Here is an 11738-nt window from a genome sequence, read left to right as displayed (position 1 = left end):
AAGATATTTCATTTTAAAAAATAGCAAAAAAAGAAGTTTTGAAATTTGGATAAACAGCAAATAATTTTTTTTTTGCATTATTAATTAGAAATGGACCAAAATAACCCTTACCAAATCCTAAATACTTGCTAATTCAAATTATAAATATAAAATTAAACTCTAACAAAAAATACAAGCAAAGCAATTAAAAGAATAAATATATTTCAAAATATAAAAAAGTTAATGGACAGAAAATATAAGGTAGAAAATCTTTAAAAAAATATATGAACTTAAACTATATTGTCCAAGCAATAAAACAACACCTTAAGTATTTTTTTTTAAGAAAAAAGACAAAGTAACTTTTTATAAATATTTGAGATTTTGATGAAAATAAGTAAAAATCACAATGTTTTTAGTTATTAACATCAAAAACTTTTTATTTAAAAAATTATCTCTCTCAACACAAATATAGTAAAAATATATATATATAAAGAAGTAAGAAAGAAAATCAATGTAGCAAATATTTTTAACAACTTAGCCAATAATGGGAAGAATGGCATATCACTAAATTTGAAAATGTATTAGAGAAAATATTTACAATTTAGAAGATGCAAATACCTTATGCTTCCACCCAAATACAATCTCCATTTTCCATATTTAAACCGTTTCTAGAGTTCATTATCAAAATTGATTGTACTTGAAACATAGGTTTCATAATATATACAGATTTAAATATAGAAAGATATTTTCTAAAGGGATATACGGATGAAAGATTAGATTTGAGGGGGGTTTTAGAAATATTGATATAACCTGAAAAATGATCGTAACCCGGGTGAAGGAGTATGAACACCCGGCTGCTAAGAATGTGAGAGGGGTGGATGTTCATCCAAAATAGAAGGTTAAAAAGAGAGTTAGATGTAAAGAAAAATGATGATTAAGATGGATAAACAATATGAGGTGTAATCTACGGTAACCCATTAATTATGAATTAATCCTAAAAGAATTTGACAGCTAATCTCCGTGAAACGTAACTCTCTTCAGTTTCAACTCTCACTTCTCTAATTCCCATTTTTGGGACCCGCGATTTTCTCTTCTCTCCCCAAAAATATCACTCATCCCTTCCATTTCTATATAAATTTCTACTCAAATACCTTTTATTTTCAATCCCAATTTAAACCCACTCCAGATTTTTATTTTCCTAATCCAAGGTGAAAATCTCCTCATTTTCCACTTTCTTTTACTTGATTCCATATATCATTCACCAATTTTCGATTTTTTTTTTCTTATAACAACTGTTTTGGTTCTGTTAGATTTAGATCTGGAATTGTTTGGTGGGTTAGTCCTCACTTTCTTTGCTCAAAAGCTTTCTACTTTTCGTGTTTTTGAAGTTTTTTCTTCATTCTCTTTCTCTTCAAGTCGTCGTAATTTGGTCTATTCATTCTTATATTCAATTATTTTCTTCATTTTTTTTAATACCCATCTTATAAATTCCTATATAAAAGGCATTGCTAGCAACTTAGATTTTCCAAGCAGCTGAATTGAAGCTTAGAATTTGGGGAATTCACTTTGAAGGGTTGGGTTTTTTTTTTTTTTTTTCGGTTGTTTTTGGTTTGACTTTGTTGCATTGCATTTCTAATGTGATACATTCTTTATTTTGCATCAAATCCAAGTCTATTGTCTATTTGAGTTTTTGGTTTTTATACTGAGAAATTTCAACCATTTTGGTTGGGTTTTTTGTTTTTGAAATTCAATTGTGATGTTTGATGATTTTGATGATCCAGTGTTTGAAGTGAAGATCTGAGGTAATGGCTAAAGAGGGTTCCAATGGAAATTCTCATATTTCCTCAAAGCCACCACCGACTCCATCTCCTTTGAGAAGTGCCAAATTTTTTCAGGTATCATTCTTTTGTATTTTTCTTTTCCCTTTTTAATGTTTTCGTTTTTGCTCTGTTTTCTGTTATGTTCTTACTTGTTTTGTTTTGAAATTTGGCATCTTTCTGTGGTAATGTACAATGGTTTTGTATATTTTTTGAACCATCTTGTGATCGGGTTCAAATCTGACAAAACAACAATGAGAAGAGGCTGTTTATGTTTCATAATTGTGAGGTCAAATATTGTTCTTATGAAAATTGGGGATCTAAGATGTTTATGAGCAGGATGGGTTTTGGGATATCTTTTATTGAAACAAAGAGAGAGGTTTATTAAAGTGGGTGGGGGAGGAACGTGAGTGTTAGGAAAACAATGTATTAATCCAAATTGAAGATTTTGCATCAAACTAAATTTGAATCTGATTGGAAGGCTTTAATTGGAATTTTCTATTCCTTAATCTCTTATTCAGCTCGGTTGATTTCCTTGACCAATATTGTGATCTTGCTTTACGACAGGCAAATATGAGAATTTTGGTGACTGGAGGAGCTGGGTTCATTGGCTCACACCTGGTCGACAAGTTGATGCAAAATGAGAAGAATGAGGTACCTTCTTCAGTACTTTAGCTGCTGTTTCTGTACTTTTCGATTATTGACCGAACCGCTGTATATATTCCGAGTAGTGAATTGGCCTGTCCTTGATGATGTTGGTTGCTTTGACATGACATTCTGTTTCTTGGCTTTTTAGGTTATTGTTGCTGATAACTACTTCACTGGATCGAAGGATAACTTGAAAAAATGGATTGGCCACCCGAGATTTGAGCTTATCCGACATGGTATTCCTTTGTTTTCTGTTTTTTCATTGAATGTTACTGGGGGGGCATGTGGAATCTCTTTTTGTTTCCCTGATTTACACCATTCCTCAATTCCTCTAACCCACAGATGTCACTGAGCCGTTGTTGATTGAAGTTGACCAAATATACCATCTTGCTTGCCCGGCATCTCCAATTTTCTACAAGTACAACCCTGTCAAGGTCTGTTTCCAAATTCCATATGTTTTCAGTTTTAGATAATACAATCATCATATTTGAAGATATATATTGTTAAGAGTCTAATGAATGGAGCATAGCACATGTTGCGAATGTTTGGTGATCTGACCTTCTGAGTGGTTTTTTGACAGACTATTAAAACGAATGTAATCGGCACACTGAACATGTTGGGACTTGCCAAGCGTGTTGGAGCAAGGTTTTTGCTACATCCACTCTAGCTCTAAGTTCATTTACATTTTTCTGTTCTGTTATTTATTGAAGTTGTTGTATAGGATTTTGCTTACCTCCACATCCGAGGTATATGGAGATCCGCTCATTCATCCGCAAGACGAAAGCTACTGGGGAAATGTCAACCCAATTGGTAACTTAATTGAAAAATGCAACTAATATATCTTCTTTTGTTTGTTCTAAAACAACAGTAAATTCAAACTGATGTGAATTTAAGTAGTAGTTTCATGTGTAACAATGTGACTCATGATTTTGTAATGCAATGAAGGAAGAATATCCAACAATTCATGGCTCAGTTAGCTCCACTTGAACTTTTCCAGGTGTAAGAAGTTGCTATGATGAGGGCAAGCGAGTGGCCGAAACTCTGATGTTTGACTACCACAGGCAACATGGGATCGGTGAGTTTGTTGGATCACACATATAAGGACTCCATTTTCCGTGCAATTGCCTATTTCTCTAGTGACTTTTTACAATTGCAGAGATAAGGATTGCAAGGATTTTTAACACCTATGGACCCCGGATGAATATAGATGACGGTCGTGTCGTCAGCAACTTCATTGCTCAAGCAATCCGGTAAGTCTAATCCCCACATAATCATTTCACCCGAGTAGTACTATTGTTCATCTTCAATACTTGTCTGATTTCCTCACTCCACACTAAACTAGAAGCTACCATCTATCAAAATATTGTGCAGTAGCGAGCCTTTGACAGTTCAAGCACCCGGAACACAGACAAGAAGTTTCTGTTATGTCTCTGACATGGTAAGGGAATCTTTGTTTGAAATCGTTCGTGTATAGCAACGATACCAATTATCAGCCTTTTATGTCATGATTCATTGCCTGATGTTCATTTTATGAATAAAGGTTGACGGCCTCATTCGACTAATGGAGGGTGATAACACTGGACCAATCAACATTGGAAACCCAGGTCTTCATTTGCTTTTCTGCTCAAAATGTTTCCATATTGACCTGACCTACCCTAAGAGCTTTTTTAATATTCTATGTTTCAGGTGAATTTACAATGCTCGAACTGGCGGAGACTGTAAAAGAGGTAAATTTAGCTTGTTTTTTCAAATTTCAATTACAATTGTTTCCTAATGACAAAGGGACTGATTGTGAATGTCAAACAATGCAGCTCATCAACCCTGCTGTGGAGATCATCATGGTGGAGAACACACCCGACGATCCTCGTCAAAGGAAACCCGACATCACAAAAGCAAAGGAGTTACTCGGATGGGAGCCAAAGATCAAGTTGAGGGATGGACTTCCGCTCATGGAGGACGATTTCCGAACCAGACTCGAAGTCCCAAGAAAAATATAAGCTTGTCAACCTCGGTATAATGATGATGGGGAAAATGGAGTAGCAAATGAATGGAGGAAGTTTGAGGAGATTGTTGGTTTAGGTGATGGTTAGGTGTGTTGTGTTCTTTTTATTATCTCAGTTGTCTTTATTTAGAATAAGTGGCAGTCAGAATTTTTGTTTCACTATATGATGTTTATTCTTACGAAGAAAATAGTAAAAAAAACAAAAACACAATCTCCACCATTTTGAATTTTGGGTTGTATTCAGTACACAAGCTCACTCACACATTTATATATATACAATTATAAAGAAGCTTTCAAAGTACAGTTTTTTAAGAATATGATATGATGGTCAAAATTAGTAGTAGTGCTCAGTTGGAAGAGATGTTTTACCAGAATAAGAAAAAATAGAGAATGAATTGTTCCAAGGCAAATCTTTATTACAAAGATAAATTGATTTTAAATTAATCAGTATTTTTTCTTTCATGTAAAATGTATAAAAATTGTAAAGATTTGAATATAAATTTCTAATTTCCAATTTATTTTTTTAGCTAGAACTAGAATATAAATTTCTTGTACCATTGGTATCGGTTTTTGTATAACCAATTTTAGACTTATTTTTTATTTTTGTCTTTCTCATTTCTTCCTTTGATCTTCTTTTTTATTCTTTCAAGCTTAATCGCGAATAAAAGCTATAGCTATTGTTGTTATTGGTATTCTCAAAACAAAATAGATGACTTTTTTTTTTTTTTAATGTTTTACTAGCATTCATAAAAGCTTTTAGAAATATCAATGTTGAACCCAAGGATATTTCGTCCTACAATAATTCCAATTTGATGAACTAAACTGATTGGCTTAACAAACAAAAATGGATGAAAAGGTACAGCACTGCTCTAAAAGGGCAAAACATGGCTCGGCATTCAACAATAGTTACCTTCATTTTAATTGTACAAACAATTGTATCTGATAGATATTATAATGATTAAGAAAAACTCATTTATGAAGAAGAAAAAAAATGGTAAAGAGGAAAACCAAAGAGGAGAGGGGGAGCACTTCAAATTTGAGAGCATGCATGGTTTTAGGATTCTGCCACTGCTTGTGCTATTTTCTTCTTACTTTTGACTGGTTTCTTAGGAGCTTCCTCTTCACCATTAACGATGGCTTGTTCAATCCTGGCAAAGACTGGATTTGGAGGTGCCATGACCTGACCAGCCTTTAACCCTCCCCACTTTGTTTCATTCTACATCCAAAAAGCCAAATTTTCAGTCACTGGCTGAAATTAAACATACAAAGAGAGATTGAATACAAGAGAAGTATAAATTGAGAAAGAGACCCATGTTGCAGCATCAAACTGGTCCTTCGAGTAGCCGAGTTGCGCGTATATTCTCCAGCTTAAGCGTGGTGTCACAGGGGATAGCGCAATTGCTATAATTCGCATAGCTTCAAGTATAAGAACAAGGTCCTGTCAAGAAAACCAAGCCATAGAATTCAGAGAAAGAGTTTATTTAATGTTGGGAGGCAAAGTTGATTGAAAATTCGCATTGGAAATGGATTTTTTAAACTGAATAACCTTTGCAGCAGCATTTGATGAGGCACCACCTTGTTTGAACAGAGACCATGGTGCTCGCTCATCCATGTAGGAATTTCCAGCATTTCCGATCTCTAACACAGCCTCACAAGCTGATGAAAGGGCGAGTTCTTCGTAATTATTCCGAGCTTTCACAACCTACAAGCCCAAAGAAAATCGACACAACTTGTAAACATGTTGGTCACAAAGTCATAGACGGAGGATATACAACAGACAACACACTCACCACAGAGGATTCATTCAATGGCTAAGAAGCCATTTTCAAAATTGATCCTACAGACTTTCAAGGTTTACCAATTAGCAGAGTTATTTAACAAACTCAATGCCATCTCAGATGATAGATATGCTAGGCCTCCAATCAAGAAGGTGTATATGAGAAGGGGTAAAAAGGGGAATACACCTCAGACAGGGGTCTAGGTGGTCGCAGGTTGTACATGCAGCATGGGAATGTCAATATTTAAGCTTTTGTGTTGGCTAGGGAGAATTCTTACAGAATACCAATGTAAATTCCAACTAGAACTTACCAGCTCTTCGACTTTGTCCTTGAAAGCGTTTCCGTCAGCCGCAGCAGTGGAATCAACCACCAAAGTTGATTGGCAATTCTTTTTAAGGAGTCCAAGAGTTCGATTTAGTAGATTTCCTGCAAGAGAAACGTCAAGAATTTTAGTGAGTGAGTCAAACAGAAGGCTCCAGCAATAGAGCTGTAAATTTTTCGTTCAAAAGAAACTACAGTTCACACTACCTATTGTATTTGCAAGATGAGCATTTACAATATTGATGAAGCGATCCTCGGCATAGTCCCCATCGCTACCAAATTCCACCTCTCGAAGAAAGAAATATCTCACGGCATCAGAGCCGAACTTTTCAACCAATTCGTTTGGTTCGAGAGTATTGCCTAGTGACTTGCCCATCTTCATGCCATCCTATAAAGTCAAAACAAAAAAGGTTGCTCAATTAAATAAAATCAGCAACAAGAGATTTTGCGGCTTGCCAACAATTTTTGGAACAGACAAAAGAACAGGGCATAAAATTCCAGCATGAAACATTATGTTTCCATGAACCGGGACATTTTAAGGTACCAAGATACATTATATTCATAAAGAATCTTGCACCAGAAACTTTTCAAAGGCACAAATAAGAAACATAAAGTGATAGACTTGTGGTTTATGCTTTACGCACTAAAATGAAGTTCACCAGAAAGAAGATAAGAGTGAAGTATGTGTTCCTATGCAAAGATTTTCTGGTTCAAGCTTCTTTATGAATTTGAAGCTAAAAGTAAAAAATCCATGAACTTAGACAACCAAATTGTTGAAAGTTTTTGGTTAGGAGAGAAAACGAATGTTGACCAACTCCAAGAGATTCAGTAAGATTTACAAGACAACCAAGACCCTATACAATTCACAAGATGAAACAATATTAACGCTATATATAAAATCATGGCGACAAGTTTCATCTTTATAGCCTTTGTGGAATATTAAATCTCCCCTGCATCATTAAAGTAAGACCATTACCGTGGCCAACAGTTCCTTTGTCTGTAACAACGTAGAAAGCCAAACATACCTTTGTCAAGAAACCATGACCAAAAACCATCTTTGGAAGTTTTAGTCCAGCAGACATTAGCATAGCAGGCCAATAAACTGCATGGAAACGTAAAATATCCTACAAGAATAACAACAATATTAGATTTGCATCTAACGGAATGAGCTTGCAATCAGTAAAAAAGATGAAAGGGAATCTATAGTAGCACAGAAATTAATAATTATAGCTCGAGGATACAATAATAACACAGAACTTCGAGGATAAACACAGAAATCAGAGCTCATTAATAGCTTCCATTTTTGCTATATTCCAGAAGAATATAGTAAATACAAATCTGAAAAATGGGCTAAGGGAGGGAAAAAAGAGATCTTTTCACTAAGGGCAAGATCTACGTACTTCTTTTTTATCAAGAATAGAAAAAAACTTTGTTGATGAATAGAATAAGGGAGAAAATCCTAAAGAACCTAAAGGCGGATCCATATGAAGTTCCCTTATTAGAAATCGAAGAGGATGAACTATAATTGTTAAAAGGTGCTTGTGTTTACACCAATAGAAAACACCAAGATAAAATTACATACAATCAGGAAAATGCACTAAAAGATCATCAAAGAACAGAAATGTATCACTTACCTTCCCAATCAAGTGTAAAGAGGCAGGCCACCCAGAAGCAACAACTTCTTGTAAATTTGGTTGCTCGCCATTCTCTGATAGCGCTGATATATAACTACATTACGGAATTCTCATATGAGTAAGATTGAAGGCAGTGACTATAGTTTCCATTTCAACTTCCTAACAAAATGGAGAAAAGTTGTTGCAAATTGAGGTAAACCATAAGTTTGGGGTGATGAATAACTAAAGAAATAATCTTTTAAACAAAAATCCTCCGACATAATCCTGAAGGTTCAAAAAGTCACAATACAAAAGTTGTTAGAAGAACATAAGAAAGAGATTACCCTAATAATGCATCAAACCAAACATAAATTGTTTGTTTTTCATCGTTGGGAACTGGAATTCCCCATTCTACCGATGCTCTGGAGATAGAGAAGTCTTTTAGGCCACTTCGAATCCAGCTTTGCACCTTGGAAGATATGATGCTGAATTAATCAAAGGATAATTCAAGATTGGCAAAGTGGAAAAGATTGTAACACATTCCGTTATTAAAACTGGCTATATAAATATACTATCAAATTAGATTAAAGCGGTGAGCATTTACTAAAACTTGATTTTTTTTTTCAAAAGAAAAGAAAAGACAAGTTTAGTTTGTGTTGTGGTTGATGAACAACCTGAAATAATATAATTCATTTTTATTATGAATATATTCATAGATTTTTGTATAGATGCTCTTTCAAGTCAAACTATAACAATGGCAAATCATTAAATAGGAGTGGCATTCTTGTTTATATTTTTAGATGAAAAACCGAACTTTCATCGAGAAAAAAAAAAATGAAAGAATTAAGGCCATACAAAAAGAGAAAGCTGAACAAAGGGAGGCAACCCAACAAGATGACCTTCAGTCTAACAAAACAAGATCAAGCGAGCAGTTATAAAAAGTCTTACATTCTTGTTAGTTGTTTATTGGCACCGTAAAAAAAATTACCACATTTAAAATTCGGAATCACGTTCCTTTCCATGTATCTTGATAGAAACCTTTTCTGAGTTTACTAGAGCCAAGGGAGAACTTGAGAGCTTCCAACCTCTCTAGCTTACCAACCAACCAAAAAGATAACATTCCTCTCTTCGAGTCTTGACAATATACAATCAACAAGCTCACTTTGGGCCCACAAAGGACCCACAACCCATTTCACTCCCTAGCCCCCTCTTCATCTCTATTGAGTATACACCCATGTGATAGGGGGCCTATCTTATCTCTTTGGGCCTCTACTGATAGCTTTTCTTTTCTTTGTAACTTCTCGTTGTTTTAAATTTCAGCTGATTTGAATGCCTTCTCATATGCTCCAATCTACAGGTTTCTATATGGGATGCAAACTATATGTGATGCAGAAAATTTTAAAAAAAAGTATGAAATATTGTACTTATCAATTATCATAGGAGACAAGAAATAAATACAACACATGAACATACGCACTAGTAGTAGAAAAACCCTATAGTCACCTCATTCAAACGGAAGGCAGGCTGCACAAAACCTGGATTCTGTGTTAAAGTTTCTTCAAGCAATCTTTGATATTTCGACAATGCAAAAAAGTAGTTGTCTTCTTTCCTTGAAGCACAGGGCTTTAGATGTATAGGACAACAATTGTCAGCAAGAAGTTCCTTCTCATCCTGCAGATTTATAAATGGACGCTCTTACAAAATTCAAGAGAACTAAATTTAAAACAGGCTACACCTTATAGGATTGAAGAAATGACTATTATCAAATCCATCCATACCCCAAGGAATAACATCTACTAGAGAAGCGTTAATCATGAAACTCTTTTGTGAATATCATATGAACCAAGAAACAAAATGTTCTAATGTGCGAGGGAGGAAGACAAGGAATTAAATACAGTTTAAAAACAATACCTTGTATTCTTCACAATTTACACAATAGAGTCCCTCATAATCAGCTCTATAAATATCTCCGTTGGCAAGAACCTTCGAATAAAATTCCTTTACAATAGCCTCGTGTTTAGGATCAGTTGTCCGAATGAACTTATCATAAGCCACATCTAGCTGCAAAGGGGAAAAACAATAGAAAGTAATAATAAGATATATTGAATAACTTTTAATAGTAAATTAAATGCAGCAAACTGACAAGAAAATCCTGGGATGTGTTTGGACTACATCTTTCCAGAGTGTCTTGTATGCCTCTGAGATGATATCACAATGCTCACTTGGGGTAGAACCTTGAGTAGCAGCAGCTGTGGCAATCTTCTCCCCATGTTCATCTGTGCCAGTAATGAATATAACTTTCTTTCCCAGCAGCCTCTGGCATTGTATTTTAAACAACAGGTTAGCCAAATTATAACTTAATATCACGAGCAAACCTTCAAGCATGGAGCATATGCCCATTAGCTTATACGATAAATTAACCATGTAAAGGGAATGCCAAAACTCATTGCCATTTAACCCTTGAAGAAAAACTGCAAAAGTGACTGCAGAGTGTTGACTTTGATTTGCATGGATGGTGGATTCGTTTGATTTGGTCACCTAGAGTTTAGTTCTTTGAATTGAATTGAATTGAATTGAATTGGGTAAATTGAATTGAATCCCTCAACATTCTTTCTCTATAACATTGAAATAGATAAAAGAAGTCAAGTACGATCCCAAAATCTTCACTTTAAACAACCAATTTTCGATAAAAAGATACCCAATAGCCAATAATAGAGAAGAACAAGAATTACTCAGAACTAAATAATCGCAAGTGATAAACAAAAGCCCCCACTACAAAAGATTTATAAAAGCACTAAAAAATCAACAAGAACAACAGGAATGAAGATCCCAAATTAAGGGAAAAGGGGGTACCTGAAACCGGGCAACGGCATCAGCAGCAATGGTAGTATAAGCACTCCCCATATGAGGAGCAGCATTAACATAATAAAGTGGTGTAGTGATGACAAACGGGTCTGTTGCAGCTCCGGAATCATGGGAATTGAAATTGCTCGTAGAGGTACAGAATATGGCTCGTTTGGAAGAAGAATGGGAAGGGAAGGATAACAGATTTTGACAGAAATGGAGGCGGGTTCTGAAATGGGTGGGTTTGAGATTGAGAGAACTGTGAAAAGGGTTTAAGAGCCAAAGGGAGGTTTGAATGGAGGTGTTTATTCTAGCCGCCATCTTCGTTTTTTCCGGGAAGCAAGTGTTATCTCTGAGTCTCTTCTTACCGTAGCTGAAAGTCGTTTCCGGCAGATTTGGTTCTCAAGGAATGACCATATCCGATTGTGGTTTATCGCTTCCGCGACGAGGCGACGCACAAGTTTGAACGTCGAGTAGTTCAAGATTTTATTTTTCTTTTACATAGTACCCGTTCTCAGCTACTTGAACGATAAATAAGGGCTTTCTAACTAAAAATTTGAACACAACTCATGAAATTAAAACATAGTTTCTTAAATGTATTTAATATTATATATTTAAGAAAATTCTAATAGAAAATATTATAAAAAATTTGAAGTTTTGAAGATGGGATGGAAAATATTTTATTTTTTATTTTTTATTTTACTCTTTCACAAATGTGGACAGGTTTTTGTTGCAT

General features: G+C 34.9%; 2 protein-coding genes across 3 annotated transcripts; one reads left to right on the top strand and one right to left on the bottom strand.

The window, feature by feature from the left end:
• The first annotated feature begins 1030 nt into the window (after window positions 1-1030).
• On the top strand, window positions 1031-4761 carry LOC101210360 (UDP-glucuronic acid decarboxylase 6). Of its 2 annotated transcripts, none has more exons than XM_011657056.2 (13): window positions 1031-1187; window positions 1761-1874; window positions 2364-2450; window positions 2593-2680; window positions 2787-2878; window positions 3025-3089; window positions 3166-3254; window positions 3442-3519; window positions 3601-3694; window positions 3816-3882; window positions 3985-4048; window positions 4131-4171; window positions 4256-4761. In XM_011657056.2, exons 2-13 carry the CDS (start codon window positions 1785-1787, stop codon window positions 4439-4441), a joined length of 1041 nt encoding a protein of 346 aa, XP_011655358.1. In that variant the 5' UTR covers window positions 1031-1187; window positions 1761-1784; the 3' UTR covers window positions 4442-4761. The 2 variants fall into 2 exon arrangements, with proteins under 2 accessions (XP_011655358.1, XP_004142743.1); XM_004142695.3 differs by lacking the exon at window positions 1031-1187 and adding an exon at window positions 1393-1552.
• Window positions 4762-5314: 553 nt separating this feature from the next.
• LOC101210109 (methionine--tRNA ligase, chloroplastic/mitochondrial) lies at window positions 5315-11523 on the bottom strand. The gene is made up of 12 exons (XM_004142694.3): window positions 11012-11523; window positions 10331-10474; window positions 10070-10219; window positions 9662-9829; window positions 8503-8627; window positions 8180-8273; window positions 7571-7669; window positions 6753-6933; window positions 6535-6650; window positions 5993-6148; window positions 5756-5884; window positions 5315-5662 (listed from the first exon to the last, which is right to left on the bottom strand). The coding sequence occupies exons 1-12, from the start codon at window positions 11321-11323 to the stop codon at window positions 5501-5503; spliced, it is 1836 nt and encodes a 611-aa protein (XP_004142742.1). The 5' UTR covers window positions 11324-11523; the 3' UTR covers window positions 5315-5500.
• Between the last annotated feature and the right edge of the window lie 215 nt (window positions 11524-11738).

Source organism: Cucumis sativus, chromosome 5 (assembly GCF_000004075.3).
Source record: "Cucumis sativus cultivar 9930 chromosome 5, Cucumber_9930_V3, whole genome shotgun sequence".
NCBI classification, from domain to species: Eukaryota; Viridiplantae; Streptophyta; class Magnoliopsida; order Cucurbitales; family Cucurbitaceae; genus Cucumis; species Cucumis sativus.
The sequence above is the reverse complement of the archived record's forward strand: the minus strand, read 5'-3'. Positions and strand labels throughout refer to the sequence as shown.

Coding starts and splice junctions, on each gene's coding strand:
- LOC101210360 (XM_011657056.2), top strand. CDS start 1,785: ATGGCTAAAGAGGGTTCCAATGGAAATTCTCATATTTCCTCAAAGCCA. Junction 3,255..3,441: donor GGGAAATGTCAACCCAATTG/GTAACTTAATTG, acceptor GAACTTTTCCAG/GTGTAAGAAGTTGCTATGAT. Junction 4,049..4,130: donor AATCAACATTGGAAACCCAG/GTCTTCATTTGC, acceptor TCTATGTTTCAG/GTGAATTTACAATGCTCGAA.
- LOC101210109 (XM_004142694.3), bottom strand. CDS start 11,323: ATGGCGGCTAGAATAAACACCTCCATTCAAACCTCCCTTTGGCTCTTA. Junction 10,220..10,330: donor ACAAGACACTCTGGAAAGAT/GTAGTCCAAACA, acceptor TCCCCTTTGCAG/CTAGATGTGGCTTATGATAA. Junction 8,274..8,502: donor TGGTTTGATGCATTATTAGG/GTAATCTCTTTC, acceptor TCCGTAATGTAG/TTATATATCAGCGCTATCAG.